Source organism: Lactuca serriola, chromosome 3 (genome assembly GCF_051521515.1).
Source record: "Lactuca serriola cultivar US96UC23 chromosome 3, Lser_US96UC23_V15, whole genome shotgun sequence".
Taxonomy (NCBI): Eukaryota; Viridiplantae; Streptophyta; class Magnoliopsida; order Asterales; family Asteraceae; genus Lactuca; species Lactuca serriola.
In genome coordinates this window covers 255,295,215-255,310,214 of record NC_136410.1, presented here as the reverse complement: position 1 = coordinate 255,310,214, position 15,000 = coordinate 255,295,215, and the positions used below count along the sequence as shown (strand labels likewise).

At 35.4% G+C, this 15,000-nt stretch overlaps 1 protein-coding gene across 2 annotated transcripts; it reads left to right on the top strand.

Moving 5' to 3' along the window:
* The first annotated feature begins 1,266 nt into the window (after nt 1–1,266).
* On the top strand, nt 1,267–4,996 carry LOC145093902 (1-aminocyclopropane-1-carboxylate oxidase homolog 1-like). Of its 2 annotated transcripts, none has more exons than XM_079032145.1 (3): nt 1,267–1,954; nt 3,968–4,334; nt 4,627–4,996. In XM_079032145.1, exons 1-3 carry the CDS (start codon nt 1,419–1,421, stop codon nt 4,867–4,869), a joined length of 1,146 nt encoding a protein of 381 aa, XP_078888271.1. In that variant the 5' UTR covers nt 1,267–1,418; the 3' UTR covers nt 4,870–4,996. The 2 variants fall into 2 exon arrangements, with proteins under 2 accessions (XP_078888271.1, XP_078888272.1); XM_079032146.1 differs by having other exon boundaries at nt 1,271–1,954; nt 3,968–4,289.
* The last annotated feature ends 10,004 nt before the right edge of the window (nt 4,997–15,000 follow it).

The window sequence follows — 15,000 nt, the reverse complement described above, 5'->3', positions numbered from 1 at the left end:
CATATTTCTTAGATAAATCCATTAAGTCCAAGTCTCCAACATGATGATCTGAATCAACATAATGTTTAGATGGATAAAGTTTCCAACTTTATCTATAATAATGTCTCAAGCTTTCAAGACCTAAACTTTAATACAACAAAATGGCCTATATGACCAAAATAACTTGCATGGCTGAAAATGAAGGCAAAAGATCAAAACTTTCCTAGTCCATGAGGTCCAAGAAAACATTCTAAATTTGATCAATAAAGTTGCAAACTTTATTCCCAACTCTCACTCAAAATTCATTAACATGGACCAAAACACCAAATACACTTAGATCTGAAGATGAAATGCAATAAATCTTAAAACTTTATAACTTACAAAGGTCTAGAAGGTAGATGAAAGCTGGGATCTCCAATTTCTAAGCTTTAAGGATCAATCTTGTATGAAAACATTGCTCCAAAAACTCCAAAAATTAGATGAGGGAGGAGAGGGGAGGGTCAAATCTTGAAAATGGAGGCTACGGTTTCTCCCAAGAGGTTCTAGATATGATGGAGACTAATAAAATACTCTAAAACATGAATCCTTATCTTTAAATACCTTGAAAACCCTAAAATTTTCATGGGCTTTCGGATGCACACTTCTCATGTCATGAGAATATATTCTCACTTTGTGAGCACTTCTCACGTCGTGAGAATTACTTCTCACCTCGTGAGAACGTGTTTTCACCCAATTTCACTCTAACTTCAAACACTCATATTTTCTTCGTTTAAACTCCGTTTTCGGCTATCTTAATATCCACATAAATGTATTGACGAGCCCCATATTTCTATCTAGTTAATTTTGGATTAACACATGTTGAACTAAAAACCATAATTCATGAAAGAAGTCTAAAACATCATTTTTTCCATTTTAGCCTTTGACTCCAGGACACAAACGAAGGCTTTAATCACATATCCAACATTGTCATCATCCAATAAGATCTAAATCTCATTCCCTTGAAGCCCAATACCTTTACTTAATTCATTTATTGTCCACAATCCCGAAAATAAAAACCTTCTTAAAAAATGATGTTACAAAAAAGTATTCTGAAATATTAAGAATACCTTGGTAATCTAATGACCAATTTAAAAAAAAAAAAAAGTTGTTACAAAATACAGATTACATATATTTTGATCAATCTTTAAAGGATGATTTAGATTTCATTTTATCATCAAAATGACTTTTAGACAAGAAATTATTGACTAATGGTGGAAAAAAATTAGTTTTATGTATATCAAAGATAAGAATGCCAACCGACAATAGATGATAAATCATGAAAACAGTATACATAAAACGACATAAATAATGATACTAATGATTATCAATGCAGTGAATAATATCTCATATTGAAGATAATATCCAGTGGGATAGTGTAGAAGCCACACAAGACTGAGAAGATGGCCCTCGTTAGTATGTCTCCATGCACACCTGAGTATGACCGGAAAGCTGAGCTCACAGCTTTTGACGAAACCAAAACTGGTGTCAAAGGACTTGTAGATGCCGGAATAACGGAGGTCCCTCGGATGTTCCATCTACCCTCACCTGAAAATCTAAACTCCAATCAACACTCACACTCAGAGCTTAGTCTTCCGACCATCGATCTGGAAGGAATCAACGAAGATCCGATCCGGAGAAAAGAGGTGATCGAGAAAGTGAGGGATGCATTCGAGACATGGGGTTTCTTCCAGATTGTGAATCATGGAATTCCTGATAGCATGTTGGAGGAGATGAAAAAAGGTGTTTTAGGGTTTTTTGAGCAGGATAGTGAGGTGAAGAAACAGTGGTACACTAGGGATCGCAGCGGGAAACATAAGTTTGTGCACCACAGCAACTTTGACTTGTTCACCGCAGCGGTGACTAACTGGCGAGACTCTTTCTTTTGCACCATGGCTCCTGATACTCCTCAACCAGACCAGTTGCCACCGCCTTGCAGGTATATATGCTTTTCAATCTATTTCAGTGAAAAAGATGATGTCGTGAAACTAATGAGTGGTGGGTAATGGATCACAATCATCATTTGGATAAGGGAGGATGTTTTTTGATTGTCAAATCTTTTTGGTTTAGTCATCACCAACTTATTAAAATCTCTTGCTAAGTTATAATTTAGTAAGTTCAGAAAAATAGTTATCATTTTAAATACTTTCAAACACCCCTAAAACCATAAAAATATGATTTTTATTTTAAAGTTAATAATAATTGAAAATACAAAAATATAAGGTATAATTAAATGAACCAAGAAGAAAAGTTTCATTAATTTATTTAAATAAAAATTATATATTTCGCTCATGTTTGTCACAAATTTCTTTTTTCGCTAGATCCTCACCGTCGAGATTGTCAGCTGATATCTTCAACATCTTAATGTCGCTTATGATTTGTTGTTCACGACTTCACGTTGTGAAACAACCCAATGCCGTTTTAAATACCTTTCACAAAACATTTTCAAAATAAGTTTTATATTTCAATTGTATAAAGTTAGAGTGTAACAATAATTATCAAAAGATTGATTCTAAATGAAAGCATAACATCATTACAAAAAAGTAAATTCTTCTAAAAATTCTTAATCTTCTCAATTTTCACTTTCTAATAATAACTTATTATTTAGCATTTAGCATGTAAAAATGTATTAATTTGTTGGATTAGGCTATATTGGAGCCTAATGAGTACAATCTTAAAGTTAGAAATTAAATAAATAGAAAACTCATTTCGTATCTAAACATACAAACTTATACCTCACTAAAACACCCTTTTAGTTAAGTTGTGTAGGCGAAGGTACATAATAGGTTTAATAAAAAAAAAATTAAAAGATACGCTTAGAAACTAGAGGCAATTAACAGTAAACAGTCATCAACTCATCGTTATCAACTCGTCGTCTCCAAGAACCGAAAATTGAACTTTGAAACATTTCGAATCGTTAGTTCTACTCCTATTAAATACCAAAGTACGTTATACATGCATTATGCATTTTAAAGGATTTGTAAGTATTTATATATATGGCCGGTATCATATCATTATATATGTGGAAGCTAAGTAATTTATAATCTCCAAATCAATGAAGCCTTCATTATTTCATAACTGATACAAGTTTTCAACTGAAAGAACTTCACAAATGTTACCAAGTGCCACACAAGAAGAATCTTATACAAAAAGAGATAATATGAACAATATTAATTTTTCTTTTTATCCTCCATGTGGAACAAGTTTGTGATTCACGACTCCCCTTCCCCAACACAACATTCACAAAAGGCTTAAAACTTAAAACCATCACCTGTTGATGGTATTGCCTTTTCATTGCGATTAAAACGATTGACCTGTGCAAAAATATCATAAACTTAGCACACATTTTCTCCTTGTTCTACCGAATCTCAAGACTCGATGAAATTTTTTGATTTTTTTTTTAGTATAGAACGTGGAAGATGCCTTCTCCAACCCATTCATTACATCGACTACACTCTTTGCACTCGTCTACCTTTCCATTCACACAACAACAAAAAAACGCACCAACCACAAGAAACCTTCCTAATCTCCTTCCATAATACAGTTTTAAGATTAAAGACGAAGTAGAATCATGACGTACGATTGCTTGCGATTGTGCATTATGATATACCTTTCCATTTTTAAAATAAACTACTAATGGATTTTAATTATAAGCGGCACATTAGTTTTCAACACAATCTTGCAAATTAATATCAAAATTCGACAGTACTGGATTTTATTTAATTCTTTGCTAACTAATATATTAACCATCAAATATGGACAATCTGATATTCTGAAATATTTGTAGTCTAATTGTTAATTTCGGCAAAGCTTGTCCTAGTATTCTACACGTAACTATTTTAACATGGCGTGATTATACGTAAAGCGATACTGAAAGGGTTACAGATAATTCAAATTCAGATTCTAAGTTCTAACTATTCCATATTTTTGTTACCTTGGGATTTATTTGTAGAGATATTTTATTGGAGTACTCAAGACAAGTGATTAGACTCGGAAGTTGTCTATTGACATTGATGTCAGAGGCTCTAGGGCTCAACCCAAATCATCTTTTAGACATAGGATGTGGCGATGGGCTTGCTGTCCTTGGCCATTACTATCCTCCTTGCCCACAACCAGAGTTAACCATAGGCACCCCGGACCACACTGACAACGATTTCATCACGATTCTTCTACAAGATCATGTTGGTGGCTTTAAGATCTTGTATCAAAACCAATGGACCGATGTTCATCCTATACAAGGAGCTCTTGTAGTGAATGCTGGAGATCTTTTACAGGCATGCATTTCTCTCTATCTCAAGCTTAATATCGTCGCAATATTGGTATGCAACTGCATCAATTAATCTTTTTTATATGAAGTGTCGGTCTTTTTATGAAAAAAAATTCTCATTTAATATTAATATTTCATACCAAAGAACTTATGGCCCTACCGTATTAGGAATTAATAGAAAGATCCCATCACCCAAAGATTGAGGGTCCGGATGAAAGGTGTAGAGTATGTGTGAGTTGGCGACTCTAAAAAGTTATAATAATATTACATATATGCTCATCCGCTACTTGCATACCCTACTTTTTTTTAATCCGGCACTGATTACAATCAATGGAATAATTTAGCTAGTTACAAATGACAAGTTTGTGAGTTCACGACACAAAGTGGTGGCAAACAAGGTTGGTCCAAGAGTATCAGTGGCATCGTTCTTTATGAGTGAGACCTTGCAAGTTATTGAACCAATCAAGGAGTTGCTTTCGAAAGATAATCCAGCCAAGTATAGAGGCACAACAGCGAAAGAATATGTGGATTACTACAGAGCAAAAGGAATTGATGGCACTTCTGCTCTTTTGCATTTTAAGATCTAGATCAATTAAACATCGATTGTTGATTTAGCACTACATGATGAATCTTTATTTTCTTGTTCATCTTATGTCATGTAATGTAATCTATCTCAAAGATATTTTCTTTGTTTTTGTGTGATATTTCGCAAAACTGTGGTGTTGTTATATTATTTGTAATGGGCAGACAATTTACAAATGCAAGCTTAAATATTGAACACTTCAACGGATTAGCAAGTTCAAGTACGCTAGAAGAGTATTTTGTAAGAATAACTAAATGTAATCAACATGTAAAAACTAGGGAAGAGAAGAGAAAAAAAAAACGGATATTTGCAACTTTGTTGGATGTTCAAGCTTTATTAATAACAGAAGGGGAAATTCCTAACATATGTGCCTATTTATACTATAGTTTAAAAGACTCGTTATACTAATAATTTGAATTTTGAAACCTAATTGGACTCATAAACATGCAAGAATAAACTTAAAAGAGTAATAAAAAAGGAAACTTTCCTATTGCTAAAAGTCGATTAACCCAACAATCATCCCCTTAATCGGTGTGGTCATACCATTCGTTCACAGTAGTGTTTAATCACCTTCTTGATACGTCATTGAACTCCTTCTTTAACCATCGACACCTTGTTCTCTCTTTTGATAACCTCGACCTCTTTAATCAAGCTTATTCCGATAGCACTTTTCCACCAAACAACAAGACAAGGTCACAACCATCTTTATCGTCTTCTGTCACCCGTAAAATGAACTGAATAAAAGCCACCCGCTTTGACGTCTTCGAGGGTGGATTGTCTTCTGCAGACAATTGCTGTGGTGGTGAATGGTGAGACCAAGTGTCCAGGTAAGATGCAAGATGTAAACGTCCAACAACAACGACGAGCGGGCTAGCGAGTAGCCACAATAGGGGCAAAAGGTTTAGATACTATGGATTTTGACTTCTATCTTGACTTTGTGGTTTAAAAATCGGACTATTGGAGAAATCAAGAAGGTCCACAATCGGATTATGGGAGAAATCAGAAGGGGACACCAGCCCACAACCCAATTTTCACAATAGCTGGCTTAAAATTACAATTTTTGTAGTTATATGGGCCAATGTTGTAAAACTCGCCGGGTTGTCCGATTACTCCTCCGAGTACTCGCTACTCGTCCCCTTACCGATGCGAGTTGAAGAATCTCGAGTGCTCTCCGATCGGCCCCTTACTGAACTAAGCGGTGTTGTAAACCTCGGTCAAATCGGTGATTAATATGTATAATATACTTAATGATTTATTATTTAACACACACATATCTGATTATTACAACATAAATATCTTAAATTTTCATTAATTATTTACAAAGTGAGACCATTATGTGTTTTTTGTTTTTGTGTATTCACATGTATCTAATGTTGTTCTATATTTCAATTAATTTGTATTTTAACTTATGATTTTGACTTATTGTAACATACACGTTCAGTTCTCGTGTTTGTAGTTTAAAAATAAATAATACTATCAAATATTATATGATATTGAGTGTTAAGTTCTAACTGATGGTTTTTACTAGAAATGAAGAAAAACTATATTTAGAATCACTCGGAAAATATTGAAAGTCTTATGAGATTCCAATCAAATGTCAAATATTGAAATTTAACGAAATATAAAATTTGAAATAAGTAAAATTTTATTATTGAAAGTTGTAAAGAATCTCGTTAGAAACATTTAGACAAAAACTTTACCGAAATCCAAGTTATAACGAAGAAATTATGACCAATCAAAGATCCACAACAAAACCGGCAAACACTATTAGCGTAAAAAGTGAGTTTTCAATAAACTACTTTTTATCCTTAGTGATCTAAATGAAAGTCATAGTCCTCGTTAAACCGAGAATTTTCATAAAAAGAACATCCAAATCTGACTTCGTTTGAGGAAGTGATGATTTTTCTAAATTTTGGAATAACAGTAGATAGCTAAAAACTCGAAATAAAGATCAAGTGATTTTTAGCCGACGCAACCTAAACGAGAATCGAAGGTCTCGTCAATGGTAGTACAACGGTAAAAAGACAGACGAAAATGGACATCGGATGAAGAAGTTATGAATTTTTAACAGACTTTTCATGTCCTGGCCTTTTAAAAATATAATAATAATAATAAATTCAAAATTAGCCAACGGAGTCTAAACAAAAGTTGTAGAGCATAATTTCACCTACGCCTGCATATAAAGAACATAAAAAATGGAGCTCGTATGTGAAAGTTATAGATTTTTGAAGTTCGGGACACAAAATCCGAGAAATCAAGAGAACCGAGAAATTTCGCATGGCCAGGGTTCGGTCACATCCGATGCGCGGTCCAACCGAATTCCAACGAGTGCCTTGCAAGTCCGACGCGTGTAGTGTCCGAAGCCAGCTGTCCTCCGCGTGTCTCGCCCTCGCACCCGCCACCTGCCTCGCTTCGGCTGCTGCCACGTGCTTCTCTAATTCGGCCGAAGACCCTCGGTTCGCACCTATAAATAGGAGGGTGCGAATCCTACCAGCTAAGGTTACCAAATTTCATACTTTTCACTCCTAAACCCATTTTTAAGCCATTCCAACTTCCCCTGAAGCCTCGGAATCAATTTTCATAATGAACTAAAATCTGTAACAACTAAGAAACTAACAATCATCAATGCATTTAATAGATTGTGAAAAGTGAAACTGAAATTGAAATTAGTTGATTCCTAACTCAACCTACAATTCACAATAAGAAGCAAAGAACATGAGCATTCCTAATTGGCTAATTCCTAACTCAGTCACTCAGGAACAATTCAATAAATTCAAAATTAGAAATCAAAGAAGAGATGAAATTGAAAGAACTGGATAATAAGATAAGAACTGAAAGAAAGAACAGGAGCATTCCATACCTGATTTTTTGAGTTGTGGTAACCGGCGGGTGGACAATCGTTGGTAGACAGTTGCTGTGGTGCTAGGTAAGATGCAGGCGTCCAACAACAACGATGAGCGGGCTAGCAAATAACGAAAATGGGGGAGGAAGGTTTAGGTACAGTGAATTTTGACTTCTATCTTGACTTTGTGGTTCAAAAATCGGACTATTGGAGAAATCAGTAGGTTCCACAATCGGATTATCGGAGAAATTAGGAAGGGCCATAAGTGATGAGAATTGTAATCGAGATTTCGAAAGCAATCATGATTTAGATGAATGAGTAATGAATGAAATGAACACCAGATGTAAAAATTAATCAGCAAATTTTGTATTGAACAGAGAATTCGAATACAATATTGATTACAATAAGCAGAATGACCTCTATCTCTACTTCTATCCTCAGTCCCTATTTATAGGAAACATGAGTGTACAATAAATACTAAGTCTAGACATTTAAGCTTCGACATTAGATGACTTAGTAAATAAACATGCGAAATAGACAAGACAAAGTTTCGACTTTTACAACAAAAAGACTCAACATTCTCCCCCTTTGTAAACAGTCGAAGTCACTCAATTTGTGAGAACTTGAGCAACAGAGTGCATTGTCCTTCGTATCTCTGAGTACCAAGGGATTATCTTCTTCAGCTCCTTCCTGTCTCCATCATTATTCTTGGTACAGTTATTCATACGAACAATAAAGTTCGTATATTGCGAAGTTGTATATTTTTCAATCTCTGCAACTTGAAACAAGAATCTCTTTGCTTTTCCCCTTGTATCTTTCCCTGCGAACACCATGCCTAATGGTTTGAGACAAATTTCACCATCGACATATTTCATCAACTCCTGTTGTGGCTTCGTAGGTTCCATAGCAACATTAACCTCTCTTCCAACTCCTGAAGCAAGTTCTTCATCAGTTAAGGCCAAGCAATCATAGTAATTATCTATGAATATCTTGAGATGCCCTAAACCAAGTCTGAACACATCCAAATCAGTTTCCTTCAGTTGGTTTTCTTCCATATCCTTCAGAATCAGGGCCACTTGAATGAGATCATTGAGATTCATCAAGGGAAAATCAGCAATTGAGAAATCAAAAGGTTTATTGTCTGCTCGAACTACAAAATAACGAAAGTTATGAAGTAGATTCTCGAACATGACATCTTTCTTGAAAGCAGTTACCCTTTTTATCTTTACCAAAGACCATACTTCATCTTGATCTTTCCCAAGCACAACATGAAATCTAATTTTCAAGTATGTGTACTCATCAGGATCTTTGAATCTTTCACTGACCTTGTACTGAGCAGTAATAAACATCATTTCATTGATTGGGAAGTCTAGTTGGCACATGTCAGAGTTCGAAGTGGCATAACTTTTCCTTGGCTTTTTCTCAAAATCATACATATGATTCCCCAACACTCTAGATTCAACTGATTCAAAAGAGTATAACTTTGCAGGATCTCCTTTGTTCATTGTTGGTGGATCATTTTCTCTTAGCCTCAGTATGCTTTGAATATGTCTCTGTTTCTCTATTTCAGCTTCAATTTCAGCATTCCTCTCCTCCTTCGAACTTTCATAAGCAATACCCTTTCCTTTCCCAACATTTGAAGTATTAGTCTTCGCATTAGAGCTTCCTTTATATGTCGAACCAATTTTAATTCCTTTAGGAATTGCTTTTGTAATTGGTTTTGATGTTACCACTGTTGAAGGAATTGAGCTGGTATTCACAGGTAATGTCGTTTTTAGTTGAGTTGAATACACTTTCCCAACAACTTTCACATCCTCCCCTTTACTTCCTTTTACTTCTCCCCCTTGCACCCCTTTGAAAGCAGGTGGGGCATTCTTTGGCAAAAGAGAAGTAAAATTCGTTATGGGAGCCAAAGCCTTTTGAATTGCCTGCTCCAACGAAGTAACTTTCAATGTAAGAAATTCAGGAGTTAAAATTGTTTGCGAAGTTGGCTTGGACACAATAGCTTTAAGTTCAGCTAACAACTCAATCAGCTTAGCGAACTGCTCCTTGTCATGTTTGCTCTTAGCTTCGATAGTTGGCACAATTGCTTGAAAGTCTTTAACAATCTTTGTAAGTGCTTCTGCCATAATATCAACACACTCTTGCACTATCAAATTTTGCGAAGTTAGATGTTGAAGCTCTTTTGCCATCTCTTGCTTCAATTCTTCGACTTTCAAGTTTACATCCTCCCTTACTTTCTTGACATCTTGGACAAAGAGAACATGTCGTTCTTTTGCAACATTTTTCAGTTCTTGTAAGGCACCATCAAAATTTTTCCCTTGAGCTTTCAACCGAAGCTCATTGTTTTTATCATTTCAGTCAATCTTCTCAAGCAATCTTTTTTCATCTGCTTTGATCATCGCATCAACCTCCATACCAGAAAGTGAATGCTTCGTACCAAATTCAGCTTGTGACTGAAGGATGGTATTTAATTTGCGATTCAAGATTTTGAATTGTTTACCCGACATAAGCATGTGGTCAAGTATCTCCTCCTCCTCTGAATCAAAGTGTAATTCTTCAAATGTTCCTCCGAAACCACCTCCTTCTGTTTCATCATCGGAATGAGCTTGAGAAGTTATAGGTTGTGGATCCTCAGGGGATTGAGATGGAAATAAAGTTGTAAAAGGATGTTTCAAAACATGATCAAAAATGGGTGAAATGGTAACACATGGGTTTGGAATGGGAAATGGTGGTAACGAAGTGTTTAAGCTTTCAGATGAAATAGGTAACAAAGTGGACAAAACAATAGGTAATGATGTGTCGACACTCGTGATAGGTGCCCCCGTATCAGATACATTGAAAACCATATCAGAAGTAGGTACCTCCTCATTAAATGATTCAGTAGAGACTACTTCGAGTGGAACTGTAGTTGTGGTAGAAACATGCGAAGTGATAGTTGAAGAGATAATGGAAGTAGTTACCATCGGAGAAGTCGAAACAATCGGAGTTTCAGGAACAACTTCATCTTCTGAAGAGCCATCTCTAACAACAAGTTTCCTCTTCTTATACAACTTCCCAGTAATGTGCTTCGCAACATCATTGGCCCGCCTTTTCTTGGACATTAGAGAAGTAGGTGGAGGAATTTCTCTGATATCAATTCCCTTACTACTGACTTATGTTTTGCGAATTATTGGAGAATCATCAGAAGAAGTCCGCTTGTGAGACAATTTGTGAAGCTTCTTTAAAACTCCTGATTTTGAAGGAATAATCTCCTTCGTAGGCTTCTCAGATCCAACCACCGTCTGAACATCTTCCCCTACTGAAGACTTAGGTAATTCAGTCTTTGTTTGTTCCTCAGTCTTCAACTTCTTTGCTTGTTTGGAAGACCCACCTTCAACATTCAATAAAACTCCAGTTTGAACATTTGGATTGATAGTATTCATATATCTGATGAGCACTTAATGCGAAGAATGTACTTTGCGAAGCAGTGTATCAGGAATTTTCGCAATGTTTGTAAAAAAGTTTTCATCATCCTCCACCACCTTAGGACATTGATACTTGGTAAACTCTACAACCTCTGCACCTTCAGGAACTTGAATTCCGACTTTTTCATAGACTTTTTGAAGAATTAAGCTCCAATAACGAGCACATGAAATCCCCTTTCTACAGTTGTATTTTCAAGACTCTTAATGAATTCTTTCCATAATTGAGTCCCATAATCCACACTGAGATCATAGTATAACCCCATTACCATCGCATACACTTCCATCCTTCCTCTGTCAAGAGCTACACTTCGTCCTGTTAAGCATCTGAGGAAAATTCCAAAGAGAAAATTCCACATACATGGCAAGCCTGACTTTCTGAAATCACTGATTTTGTCCAATGGTGGTTGATGCCCCATCTCATTGAACATATGAATAATCTAGGCATTATGAGGTTTGAAGAATGGGGTTGAGTTAGGAATTTCCAAGAAACTGATGAACATCAACTTTGTCAATTGAATCCTTTTATCATTCACCAGGTTGAAAGTGATAATGTATGTTGCTTTGTTGTATGATGCTGTGGAAGCCGCCATTGATAACCAGGTCATCGGAACAGAAAAAGAATTAAACATCACCGTAGCTAAAGGTGATCTTTTCAGAGCAACAATCAACATCTTCAACTCCTCTGGATATGTTGACACAACAGCATCAACCTAATAATTGGTACTTTGGATTTTCATCTGAGGTTGTGAAACAATTTCTTTAGTGTTGGATTGATTGGCTGCCATTTTTGAAAACTTGGGAATATCTTGAGAGAAAAATTATAGGGCTTTTGTTCGTCTAAGAATTATGAATCGCGTAAAGATTACAGTGAAAAATTCCCTTTTTATATATTTCCCCAAAGTTGAACCGTTTAAGAATTAGAGACTAGCTTACGTGTTCCTGAAAACTTGTAATTACGCGCCGTTGTAATGATCATGCCCTATTAAATGCCTTGGAACTAGGGCCAACAGTTACTTTAAACCCTTCGCAATCTCAGTTGTCAAAAATGAACCCTTCATTTTTGAGGTTAGGCTCTTTCATTTATGGGATGTTAAACGAAGTCATATGCCAGACTTTTGAAATCATCAGCCTAAGTTGGTAGTACTTAGAACCTCAAGGATTTCGTGAGTACATGTGAGTCAAACGAATGAGATAAGAAGAAATTTTAAGAAAAATTTAGGATTCTGTGATGTCAAATTTTAGTGACACGAAGCAGTAAAACCCTGGGAAAAGGTTACTTCGTTAATTACCAAGAGAGGTAATCAACTGCTTTCGTATGTTCCCGTGATATACAATCGACTACTTGTAGAGAAGTATCAAAGGGCTTCTTTTATAGGCTTGACTTGGTGGTTATGCGAATTTCATTACATATCAATCTAAACATAAGGTGAGTAATTGTAACTGAAATTACTTGTTTGATCATTGTGATCAAGGACAAGTTTGCTTTGGATCATTTTGAAAAGTGACAACGGATTCAGATATATACTCACACGGAAATCATAGTCATATAAAAAAATTAAGTGTTGGATCCTGTTGGGAAACAAACATTGTGGGCTTCGAATATTTGATCAAGACCACTCATGCGAAAGAATATGATTTGGAGTATATGAAATACCGGGTACAGAAACAAATGTTTCATAAAAATCTGGAACATGATTCCCCATCAATTCCTTAATGTGTGAGAATTTTGGGTTTTACTTACTTCACGGACTCATGAAATACGATCATTAACACAGATTGATGACATGTCTAAATCATGATTGGTTTTATTAAGTGATCTAAAGGACATGTAATTTCGTGTGTGCATCGTGTTAAGAAATTTTGTGATGAAAAAGATTGGTTGTAAGATCGAATGTACCTCTATTATTTTTGGGCCAAACAGAAAACTCTTAACTCATGTGAGAAGAGTATGGTAGCTTGTTGGAATTATGCGAATGTAAGCCTAATTGGGAAGAAACTTTCGTATGAAAATTTCATTAAGGCTTTCGTTTGATACACATATAGTCATTTGAGGCTTAGGTCGACATACAGCAGCATGCTTCTAGGGACACCCTAACTAGTATATAGTTCAAAAAAATGATACCTTCCAATATAAGACTAAGCATGTTCTCTGCGAATCTTGCTTCCACTAGTACTGAAAAAGCACAAATCTAAAAGAACAAAAATCTTTTTGTGTTTTTATATTTTTGAAAAGAAACAAAATCTTTTTGGAATTTTATATTTTTATTAAATGAAAGACAAAACAAAAGAAAATCTTTTTGTTGTTTTTGCATTTTTCAAAAAAAAATTACAAACAAAAGAAAATATTTTTGATTTTTCGTGTTTTCTAAAAAAATGGACTCAAGTTACCCAAAATGCGAATGCGAACCATTGCGAAGCCTCTTAACGCACAATAACCTCTGAATGATTCCGACTCAGATCCGCTGAATGAGCATTTCTTTACTTGACAAACTTCTTTCATCATTGAGTGATATTATTTGGCACTGAATTCGCATCGAGCATACCTAAACCTGCTAAAATTCTCACAAAATATTTTTCATCAAGAGCTTTAGTAAAAATATCAGCAAGTTGTTCAGTGGTCTTAACAAAATGTACTTCAATATTCCCTTCCTCTACATGATCTTTGATAAAGTGATATCCAAGAGCAATGTGTTTTGTCTCTGAGTGTTGTAAAGGATTATGACAAATGCGAATCGCACTTTGAGAATCACAGTACAAGGGAATCTTTTTCATATTTATTGCATAATCTCGAAGTTGACTTTGGATCCATATAATTTGAGAAGTACAGGCAGCAGCCGAAATATATTCTGCTTCAGCAGTGGAGATAGCAACACAAGTTTGCTTCTTTGACTGCCAACTCAACAGCTTCCCATCCAAAAGTTGACATCCACCACTCGTACTTTTTCGATCTAAAGTACATCCCCCTAGGTCAGCATCCAAAAAATCTTGAATGAAAAATCCTGAATTTGAACGATACCAGAGTCCTAATGAATTTGTCCCCTTAAGATAGCGAAAAATATTTTTCACTACAGTTAAGTGAGGTTCTCTGGGATTTTCTTGATACCTGGCACAATTACAAACTAAAAACATAATATCAGGCCTACATGCAGTTAAGTACAATAAAGACCCTATCATGCTTCGATAAAGTGTTAGATCAATAGCAGGAGCATCTAACGAAGGAGTTAGTCTTGTTCCCACTGCCATTGGCACTCTAAGCTTTGTACTATTCATCATTCCAAACTTCTCGAGCAGATTCTTCGTGTATTTTTCTTGATTGATAAAAATTCCATCCTTATTCTATCTTATATTCAAACCAAGAAAATTATTTATTTTTCCCATCATGCTCATTTCGAATTGACTTTTCATAAGATTTTCGAATTCAGTAGACAATGCAGCGTCAGTTGAGCCAAAAATAATATCATCAACATAAATTTGAACCAGCATTAGATGATTACCCACTTTCTTTCGAAATAGTGTGGGATCAACTGATCCTTGCTTAAATTTTTACTGTTTCAAGAAATTGGTAAGAGTTGCATACCATGCTCTTGGTGCTTTTTTTAACCCATAAACTGCTTTGTCTAGAATGTAGACATGATTAGGATGTTCCTTACTTACGAAGCATGGTAGTTGTTCGACATAGACTGTTTCTTCTAGCTCTCCATTCAAGAATGCGCACTTAACGTCCATTTGATAAGCATCAAAATTTTTGTGAGCTGTATAGGCTAAAAATATGCGAACTGCCTCGAGTCTTGCGACAGGGGCGAATGTTTCTTCATAATCAATTCCT

What these genes read in the sequence shown, in the direction of transcription:
- LOC145093902 (XM_079032145.1), top strand. Translation starts at nt 1,419, where the DNA reads ATGGCCCTCGTTAGTATGTCTCCATGCACACCTGAGTATGACCGGAAA. An exon ending in CAGTTGCCACCGCCTTGCAG is followed by an intron (nt 1,955 to 3,967) that starts GTATATATGCTT and finishes ATTTATTTGTAG; the next exon opens with AGATATTTTATTGGAGTACT. An exon ending in TTAATATCGTCGCAATATTG is followed by an intron (nt 4,335 to 4,626) that starts GTATGCAACTGC and finishes GGAATAATTTAG; the next exon opens with CTAGTTACAAATGACAAGTT.